The following is a 10,488-nucleotide window of genomic DNA, read 5'->3' as shown; positions in this document are numbered from 1 at the left end:
GCTGTGATTTACGCTCGCCAAATTCATTTTAATACGGTCGGTATTATCTGCAAAGCGCCGGGAATATGTTTTATTGTTCGGTTGCCTCCGGTGGCGGCGGTGGTGTAGCGGCAGCAGCAGCAACCCGTCCCCTCGGTGGGAGGGCTTGTGTGTGCGCGAGCGAGCCGCTCTTTCTTTTTTTTCTTCTTTTTTTTTATGGTTCCAACAACAGACGGAGGAGGACGCGCGGGGCGAGAAAAAGAATCAATTTAACGGGCCGAGGATTCCGGTGTGATTGCGCAATCTCCCCGGGAACCGGAGGGGGAGATTAGAAAGAAAGAAAAATAGGGGGGGGGGGGGGGGGGGGGGTCAGTGAAGGAGGGAAAGAGGAAAGAAGAGAGGTGGTGGTGGTGGTGGTGAGGGTGGGTGGGTGGGACCACCACGACACCCCCCACCCCCCTTTCCCCTTTCTCTCCAACGAAAGGAAAAGGGGCGAACGAATGCCAGGCACGGAAGCCTCCCATTGGTCAGTTTGAGGTCAGCTGGTCTCTGCCTCCCCCTTTACACCCTTCCTCACCCCTTCTCCTCGTCTCCATACGCACGCACGCACACACATACACGCACACACACACACACACACACACACACACACCTTTCTTTCTTTCTCTCCCTCTCTCTATCTCTCTCTCTCTCTCTCTCTCTCTCTCCTCTCTCTCCTTCTCTGTCCCACACTGCCACCCAGTTACCCCCCCCATCCCCCTCCTCTCGCCCTCACCCTCTCCTCACCCCACTCCTCCCAATCTGCGATAAACTAAGTGATAGCAGCAGCCCGTCGGACTGTCGGCTATAAAACACAACAAATCATAAAGTGCAGGCAGGGGAAGGAGGACGGGAGGGAGAACTGTTAGCTGTTAGCTCATAGCCTCTTCTACTCCTCCTTCTTCTTCTTCTTCTTCTTCTTCTTCTCTTCTTCTTCTTCTTCTTCTTCTTCTTCTTCTTCATCATCGCGTGAACGTTGTTGTTGTATTTGTTCCGTGCCCTCCGGTCCACCCCTCTCCTCTCCTCTCTTCTTCTTCTCCTCCTTCTTCTCCTGTCCTACTTTCTCCCGATGAGTTCCTATTTCGTCAACTCCACTTTCCCGGTAACGCTACCGGGAGCGGGCGCCGGCGGGCAGGCGGCGGAGTCGTTCCTGGGTCAGATCCCGCTCTACTCGTCGGGGTACGCCGCCGACCACCCGCTCCGGCACTACTCGGGCGCAGCGGCGGTCACCGCCGCCGCCGCCGCCGTTGCATACGGCGCGAGCGGCGGCGGTGTGCACCAGGAAAAACCGTACTCCGCGTCCTCATACTACCAGCAGGCGGCGAACGGAGGGTACGGCGGGCACCGAGCGGCGCAAGCGGTCGGCGTCGGGGCCGGATCCGGTGCTTGCGACTATGCCGTGGCGGCAGCGGCGGCTGCGGCAGCAGCAGCCACGAGTTTTTACCGGGACAAGGAGCACGCGTGCAGCCTGGAGGAGCACCAGCTCGCGCTGAGCCAGGAGAGCATGCACCGTAAAGCGGAGTGCGCGGGGCTGAGTGGGAAAGGGATGTTCGGCGAAACGATGGACGACAAGCTACAGTCGTCGGCCCCCATTTATCCGTGGATGCAGCGGATGAACTCGTGCAACGGTGAGTGTCTTCTTCTTCCCAATTGTTTCTTGCATATTTTACGACCCCCCCCCCCTCCCCCCCCCCAAAAAAACACCCCCCGTCATAAAGCTGACGTTCGCTTCCTCTGTCAAGGTCCACCCTGTCTTCCCTCCCCCCCTCCCCTCCTCTCAGTAGTTGCTTTACGAGCCCCGTTTGTCGGCCTGTCAGTCACTCATGTCCGCGCTATTTTATTGTCCGTCATAAACCGGGTTTGTTTGGGTTGGATCTCCTGTTACTGTATGTGACCTGCTGACCGACGGCGCTACGGAGCAGATAGAGGGGGGGGGGGGGGGGGGGGGGCTGTCAGAGAGTGTTGTGGGTGAAAACAATGAACAGATAGAAAGATAGATTAAGATGAAACTAAAAGCATACATCTATGCTTGTCAGTTACATCGGCTTGTCAACTATCCCCGTCTTATTTGTATTGTTTCAGTTATGAAACATGAGGGGAATTAATAAGAAAATGTAGCACCCTTTAAAGACTAAATGTGCTCATATTATTATGTGTCTATCCCGCTATTGATAAAGGAAGCTCCTGCTGTAATTCTGCAACTCAACTTCTCTTCTGTTGTCTCACGTGGAGCCTGCGCTGTTATTCATAACGAACACATTATGGATATAAAGCCACCTGAATTAAGCCGCACGTGCGACATCATGTCGGAGTTCTGCGCCACCGTATGCGGAGAGCAGAGAGAAGCGGGCCTGTTGAGAGTGTATGTTGAGTAATGGTGGACGATGCGGGGCTACTGTGGTACAAAGCCCTGCAGGACACTGCGAGTTATGACAGATGAGGTGGAAACAGAGAAATACATAAGGAATATATATATATATATATATATATATATATATATATATATATATATATATATATATATATATATATATCATTTATTTATTTTTAAAGCCAACGCGCCTTGAGTGACAGTTGAAGATGTAATTGCCAACGTTGAGAGAGAACGCAGAAACCCTAAGTGCTCCTCCATAATACAATTTCTAATATATTATAATATATATATTTTGATGGATATTCGCCCTGAGCAGCGAGTGCGGTTTTCCATCCGTGCTCTGCCTGTCGGATCGATACAGAAACTGAAGCTGCTAAACTGACACCATGGCGATTTGTTTACCACCGGGGGCCAAGAGACTGTTAGTGCGGATCAGAGGAGACAAGAGCCGGCGGAGCTGATCCTCTCTGCCTTACTCCCGTACTGTTACTTTTATTTAAATATATATAGAGAGATGCGTGTGGACTGGAAAAGGAACAGCGCGTCTCTTTCTCGTCCGCTGAATGCCGCTATTCACCACGCAGAGACATTGAAATGTACATTCTCTACATGTTGATGAATAAACCGGTTGTTGTCTCGTTTTTTGGTTTCTGTTTCACGGCGTTTTATTTGGGTTCCACATCAAACCAAAAATCATAATTCCAAGTGTCAGTTGATCTAATCTAACATTTCACTGTAGAGACATGTGCTTTTGTCTGTGACCTGATGGATATCATTGTGAACTTTGTTGATAGCAAGCAGAATACATAATGATAAACAACGTTTACAAGTTATAGAATAGACTATATAATATTGCGCTCTCAGCAGATACAGATTTGTCATTCATTCTGTTCAAATGTAACTTTCTGTCCTCCATCCCCTTCGCAGGGACCTTCGGCAGCCCCGGGAGGCGCGGGCGGCAGACGTACACGCGCTACCAGACGCTCGAGCTGGAGAAGGAGTTCCACTTCAATCGGTACCTCACGCGGCGGCGGCGGATCGAGATCGCGCACGCGCTCTGCCTCACTGAGCGGCAGATCAAGATCTGGTTCCAGAACCGGCGGATGAAGTGGAAGAAGGAGAACAAGCTGATCAACTCCTCCTCGTCCTCGTCCTCGTCCTCCTCCTCGTCCACGGTGAACGGCGCGGAGGAGGAGGAGAAACAGGCGGAGTGAAGGAGGAGGACAAAAAGACTGATGGGAGACACATCAAAAAGGGAGATGGAAGGAAAAGACATGTTGACACCCCCTCTTCACTGTCTCGAAGGTCGTCCAGACACGTGTCTGATGTGAAAACTCTGGGAGAGATAAACGTAGCCTACCTATTATTATACTTTTTTTTTTTTACCTGAGCAAGGGTGAAGCACGTGCAAGAAATAGGCAAAAGAGGATTACCTTTTTTTTCTGTGGATCTGTGTGGTCTGAAAATTGGGAAATAATTTGACTCTTGTGGGAAGAAAAGATTAGAGTTAGAAAAAGAAAAAGAAATAACTTAAAAAGGAGAGAGGTGGGGCATCCGAAGTGTATTTAAACATACAGTAAATAAGTAACCCGCCAGCCAACGGTGACAAAGTGCAGACACACGGCCTCTTGTTGCATTCCAAGGACAAACCGCCCAACTTCTTATTGTACTTAGTTTTAATCCTCGCCACGACCTACTTCCTTTCTGTCAGGCACTTGTTTTTTGGAAATATTTAGGACCCCACAGATTACTATTATTATTATTGTTTTTATTTTGTAAAAGTGTTGTATTATACCTAACGCGCAGACGCGCTCACACACGTCGGTGTAGTGGATGACGGGTTATTTGAGAAGTGTATGTATGTCATATGGTGTTCATATTTAAACTGTATAGAAACAAGAAAGGGGGGCAACAAAAGAATCACCTTGTACCGTGAAAGTAATGTAATTTTGGGCTTAGGGGTCAGGGGTAATTTAACCTTTCCAGGGGTTTTCCAGCTAGAGTGGGTGCGCGTGGGAGGGGGTGTGAACCTACTTATGTTATTCACCAGACTACCTAAAAAAAAACCTTCAGGAAAGTGTATATTTTATGGATTTTTACATTGTTTATGTTAGTGTTTTTGTCAAGTAATTACGTATACTACCTATGAGAAATGTTCAATAAAATGTAAAGTATGTGTTGGGGGAGATTCTTCTCATTGAGTCATTAAAACGGAAACGAACACTTCCGCGACCAAAGTGATCATTGACTCGACGAATCCCAAAACTTTTTTTTTTTTCCCCCTCTTACTTAAATCGTGCACGCGCGAGGCCGGAGTCGGTGTGTGTGTGTGATGGGGGGGGGGGGGGGGGGGGGGGGGGAGTGGAGGGGGGGGGAAGCTCCTCACAGGGAGCGCGAGCTCCACTGCTGATGGCGCAGCCGAGCTAATTGATGACCTGACCCGGGGAGAGAAAGTTGACCTGTCCTCGAGGCGACCGGCCAGACACGTCACACACACACAAACACACGCACACACACACACACACACACACACACGCACACACACACACAAACACACACACACGCACACACACACACAAACACACACACACGCACACACACGCACACACACACACACACACACAGCCAGACAAAGTGGACAATGTCCTCGCGACCCTTTGAACTCTGCGTGTCCGCTGAGTGACCGGCGCGCGCAGGTTCCCTCTCTCGGCACTATCGGCTTGGGTTACAGACATGCACGCACTTCAACACTACTTGTTTTTATTTCTAAAGTGGCTTATCTCGTGCGAATGTACGTCCTTGTTGACAAACAAGCAAATAGCATGAATATGCACGTTAACAACATTAGTAAACAGGAAGCCAGTTACTGTGACAACCTGGTATTATTTCACCTGACAGAAAATATTGTATTTCATGAAATACTACTCTAATGTATGAACATTGAGTTGTAAAAATCATAATCAGTGTGCACTTTCTAAATATGTTGGCCAGACGGGACTCCCTTTTAAAAGGTTTGTACAAGTTTTCTTCTCTATTGTTTTTTATATGAATATTAATAGGATATGTGTGTATTGTACAAACAGCTCCCTGATTAGTCCTGACTATATTGAATTTTAGAAGGCATATCAAGTCTGCTCATGAAAGCCCGTTCAGTCGATGGACATGCTACCACGGCATAGGTTTGTCAGTGAACAATTAATACCAATAGAAGTTTAGATTTATTAATTATTTCAGTGCAATACCACTTTGAAAATCTCTGCAAGATTCAGACGAAACCAAAAACACAGACCAAGAGCTACAATGTGGCTCCGGTCACAGGCCTAGACGGACTGGAGCCGCGGTCGGCGGTTCGGTTCCCATACAGTGCGACTACCACTGCAGACCGACAGATGTTCCACGTTAAACGCAGTGGGGATGGTGTCACTGTGACACCGGGGGCTCGTGTGACACACACCAACTGCATTCGTCTTTATTTTGTCTACGCTTTTCCATCCTCCACTCTTGTTCCTGCAAAGATGACCGTTTTTTTTGTGTGCGTGTGCGTGTGTGTGTGCGTGTGTGTGTGTGCGTGTGTGTGTGTGTGTGTGTGTGTGTGTGTGTGTGAGTGTGTGTGTGTGTGTGTGTGTGGGGGGGGGGGGGGGGGTCAATGTGACTTTCGGTCAGTAAGAGTTTCATTATAGACAACAAACGTGTGACATTTCAACTTCAGTTAAAAGATGCAATCCTCCATCTCAACATGTGGAAACGAGGATAGAATGTCTGCTATTAATGATTTGTATCCATAAACAATGTGCGCAGAGGCAGATTCCCGTGGCTCCATGTAGCTGGAGCACCTTGCTCATTTAAACCCGGCACAGAATATTCTAGATGAATTCCATTCCCAGTTCTTTTTGCGCGTGACGCTCACTGTGCGGAGCATGCCAAGTGTCTTAAATGAGGCCAGAAACTGCGCACACGTGCCCGAGAGTATGCAGCCCCCCCCAGAAGTGCTTTCACTGGTGTTGTTTTGCGCGCGCGCGCCCGCGCACACACACACACACACACACACACACACACACACTCACACTCACATATATATCTGGAACTCTTCATGTTTCCCATGTTCAAGCCCATGCAAGTGGAGGCCTAATACAAACACAAAAACACACACGTGCGCGCGAGCGAGCGGTCAGACACGCAGAGTTACCGTGGCTGAAATGCATCCCTGACCGGGGAATCAACAAATCATAAATCAGCCGATTTCCATCCAGTGTAGACGTCACAGATCAGGTTTAACAATCCTCCCTCTGCAGCTGGAAGGGACGAGAAGCACTGCAGGCTGAATATAAGTTCTGGGCCGGCTTTGGTGATTGTAACACTTTGTTCTGCGGAGGAGTTTCAGGTGCACTGCACAATGCCGCAAACACAACACAACAGCCAAGAGGGAGCTCTTTGCAGAACTCACAAGACACGAGTAAATGACATCATTATATTTGGACCTGGCTCACGAGGCCGCTGTCTGCGGTGCTTGAGATGGATGATCGGGGTTAATACATATCAATAATATTGTTAATTCGACCTCGGTCCGAAATTGTCTTATGCGGCCTTGATTGCATTACTGTTTCCCGTCACAGCTGTGCTATACAGGAGTGACGCTGTTTGCGGCATTTAAGGTGCAGTAAACATTTACGGTGCAGTACATATTAGTTGGCGTTGGCAACAACTGACATGTCATTAAATTTTTTATTTGAATTGCTTCAGTTATTAAATATGTGTATCTTATTATCATTTTCATTATTATTATTATTATTATTATTATTATTATTATTATTATTATTATTAACAGTTATATGTAATACTATTAAATCATTATATAATAATCTATCAACTGGAGGTTTATGGCAGCATTAAACTGATATAGGTGTGCCTGTTGTTTTACATATTCTATTATTATCGGGTTAGTTTATGGTTTTGGTCACTGGCTCCTAATTTCCAGCCGAAGCAAAAGGTCAATTATCGGGCCTGAGTGATGAGAGACACGCTCACTCACAGGGACAGAGAGGGGGAGGGAGACTATTTTATAACAGCTCTCTAACACTCTTTATTTTTCTCGAGTGTCTACTTTCTCCCTCTCCTTTTATTTCGGTCTTCTCTCTCTCTTTAAAAAAAATCTGTGCAATGAATTATGCCTGCAGCAGGTGGCGCTCTGAGCTCACCCCCGGCACCTCCGGCAACAGCACGAGGAGTGAGAGCGAGAGAGAAAGAGAGACAGAGAGAGAGAGAAAAAAAAAAGAGAGAGAGAGAGAGAGCGATAGAGAGAGCGATAGAGAGAGAGAAAGAGAGAGAGAGAGAGAGAGAGAGAGAGAGCGCGCTTCCCCCGCCCATCCCTTCATCATTAGAAACCCCAGAGCATGAATTACCTCTCCAAAGTCATCGGCGAGAATTTACGACTGGTCAACAAAAGCACGTGACGCCCCCCCCCCCCCCCTTCTCCCTGTCTCTCTCTCCTCCCTCACCTCACCCCTCACCTCCCCCATCACACACACACATAATTCTCAATCCAGCACATACACACACACACACACACACACACACACACACACACACACACACACACACACACACACCACCACCACCACCACCCCACCCCCATATTTGGAAGGCGCATACATAGCTAAAAACGAAGTACAGTGCAACGCCATAATTCACTAATACATCATAAATCGTTGAAAGTACCCGCGTTATAACGACCAGGAGAAATCTAACAAATCAAGCGCCCCTTAGTCCTCAGCTGTGCGCTTGCAACTCTCTAAAACAACCTAAATGAGCTCTTATTTTGTAAACTCGTTCTCCGGGCGCTACCCAAATGGCCCCGACTATCAACTGCTAAATTATGGAGCCGGCAGCGGCGCAATGAACGGCGGGACGTACAGGGACTCTTCCTCCGCCAACATGCACCATGCGACGGGCTCGTACGGCTACAGCTACAATGGCATGGACCTGACCGTCAGCAACCGGGGAGGGGGGAGCGGCGGCGCCAACAGCGGAGGACATTTCGGGGGCGGCTCGGTCGTCGGGGACTCCCGGGGCTTCGGCTCCCCAACCCCGGAGACAGACTTTCGACAGACGTCCAGCTGCTCCCTCGCCTCTGCAGCGGATTCCCTGTTGTTACCCGGCAGCGGAGACGCCAAGTTGGGCGCCCGGAGCTCGTCGCCCCGCTCGGAGCAACCAGGAAGCCGTAATCTCGGATCTCCAAACCTGTCCTCCACCTCCTCCTCCAGCGGCGGCGGAGGGAGCACGGTGCAGCGTTTCACGGAGCTGGACGACGCGTCGCCGGACACCGAGGAGTTGCAGCACAACCCGCCGCCCAGGACCGGGCACCCGCAACGCGTGCAGAGGCAAGAGGGCGGCCCGGCGGGATCAGCCGCCGGCGGCACGACGGGCAGCGAGGCTCAGCCGCCACAGATATTCCCCTGGATGAGAAAGCTGCACATTAACCATGGTACATGCTGCTCCTCTGTTTACGGCATATTAGCTCCGTGTCATAGGGCGATAATATTCATAACGCTGATTCATAGAATGTCGCCCATATGTGTTGGACACATGGGGTCGGTGACAGTTTAGTGCTTGTAGAATGGACACCGGGAGCCACGGTGCCTCTTTGCATACCCACCAACGATCCAAATTGTATTGCTGCTTTGATTTGAGTTATTTAAACATACGCACATTTAGCCTCCGTATTTCTGTTTTTGTCTGCACCCAACGAAACCTTTTCCAATGCGTCAATTCCATAGTTTAATATGGATGTCAGAAAGCATTCAGCGAGGTGTTTGAGCCCCAGTAGAACACAACATGTTTTATTTTGGCGCAATGCTTTTATGTGTATACAGAGCGGTAAGAAGTTATGTATTTCTGAACGCATTTGTAACTAAGAAGTAGTCGAACTAAACAGGGCAGCTTGCCGGCCTCTGGTGAACTGGCTCAAGTCGTGTTTAGCGTGTGTTCTCAGTGCGCAGGGTGCAATTCGTTTTGCATTTCCCGGCATTTAAAAGCTGCGGGGACGCCGGATGGTTGCCCCCTTGTGACTTTTTTTTCTTCTGCTTCTTCTTTTATTTTAGCAAATTCCACAAAAGCGTCATAAATCTGTCAGGGGTTTGGGGGTTTGGGGGGGTGGGGTGGGGTGGGGTGGGGAGAGGATCCAGGCCGCAAAGCCCAACAGGCTGAGCAGCGCAGACAGAGTCGGGTGGGAAAAGACAAAAAAAAAAAAAGAAAGAAAGAAAGAGAGAGAGGCCAGGAAAGGCTTTTGGAGACTGTTGCTCCTTTGAAAAGTGAAGCTTTATTACGTGTGGGAACTTTATTAGTGAGGTGAGGCAGAGGCAGAGGACGGAGGCAATAAAATCCCGAAGGCGGCTGGAGAGAGGGGGAGAGAGGGGGGTCGGGGGTGCTTGTGAAGAAGGGTGCTTTGGGAGGAAAACAGTGATGGGACAAATAAAAGCTAATCTTTTAGGACGGACTGTGGAGCGGAGACGGCATGAAAGGCTGCTGTCAGAATAAGGCAACTGTGCCTTTATTCTGATAAAACTATGGAGAACAGCCGTCTGTTTCACCTTTATGGGTGTAGGGGGGAGAGGCGGGGGGGGGGGGGGGGGGGATAGAAGTGGTGGACATAATCATATCAACACCTGTAGCTACAATAAACCAGAATCTGATGCAGCGAGGATTAGGGCAGCAGAGAACGCCGTGCACCTTTGCGCCTTCTTTAAAACCTCTTTGGTGGTGATTTTATTCTAGGGTGAATTATAGATTATTTTAAGATGTTGCCGGTATTTTGTTCACCCGCTGTGAGTGCGTATTTACAAACGATGGCCTGTTCATATTACAAGCCCCCCACCTTCCCCTCCCCCACCAATCGATCCCTAACAGCCTTTTTGTCCGTTTCAAACCCCCATAGATATGACAGGCCCGGACGGGAAGAGGGCGCGCACGGCGTACACGCGCTACCAGACGCTCGAGCTGGAGAAGGAGTTCCACTTCAATCGGTACCTCACGCGGCGGCGGCGGATCGAGATCGCCCACGCGCTCTGCCTCACAGAGCGCCAGATCAAGATCTGGTTCCA

The 10,488-nt window shown here is 49.3% G+C and overlaps 2 protein-coding genes across 3 annotated transcripts in view; both read left to right on the top strand.

Annotated features, from left to right (window-relative positions):
- The first annotated feature begins 1,087 nt into the window (after positions 1-1,087).
- hoxb6a (homeobox B6a) lies at positions 1,088-3,606 on the top strand. 2 transcript variants are annotated; one of them, XM_034539646.1, is made up of 2 exons: positions 1,088-1,646; positions 3,320-3,606. In XM_034539646.1, exons 1-2 carry the CDS (start codon positions 1,088-1,090, stop codon positions 3,604-3,606), a joined length of 846 nt encoding a protein of 281 aa, XP_034395537.1. The 2 variants fall into 2 exon arrangements, with proteins under 2 accessions (XP_034395537.1, XP_034395538.1); XM_034539647.1 differs by having other exon boundaries at positions 1,088-1,652.
- Positions 3,607-8,284: 4,678 nt separating this feature from the next.
- hoxb5a (homeobox B5a) overlaps positions 8,285-10,488 on the top strand; it is a 5,964-nt gene continuing 3,760 nt past the window's right edge. The window contains exons 1-2 of the mRNA XM_034539036.1: positions 8,285-8,873; positions 10,323-10,482. Coding sequence (XP_034394927.1) covers positions 8,285-8,873; positions 10,323-10,482 — 749 coding nt within the window. The remainder of the gene's footprint in view (positions 8,874-10,322; positions 10,483-10,488) is intronic.

Source organism: Cyclopterus lumpus, chromosome 8 (assembly GCF_009769545.1).
Source record: "Cyclopterus lumpus isolate fCycLum1 chromosome 8, fCycLum1.pri, whole genome shotgun sequence".
Classification (NCBI taxonomy): domain Eukaryota; kingdom Metazoa; phylum Chordata; class Actinopteri; order Perciformes; family Cyclopteridae; genus Cyclopterus; species Cyclopterus lumpus.
The sequence above is the reverse complement of the archived record's forward strand: the minus strand, read 5'-3'. Positions and strand labels throughout refer to the sequence as shown.

Coding starts and splice junctions, on each gene's coding strand:
- hoxb6a (XM_034539647.1), top strand. CDS start 1,088: ATGAGTTCCTATTTCGTCAACTCCACTTTCCCGGTAACGCTACCGGGA. Junction 1,653..3,319: donor GAACTCGTGCAACGGTGAGT/GTCTTCTTCTTC, acceptor TCCCCTTCGCAG/GGACCTTCGGCAGCCCCGGG.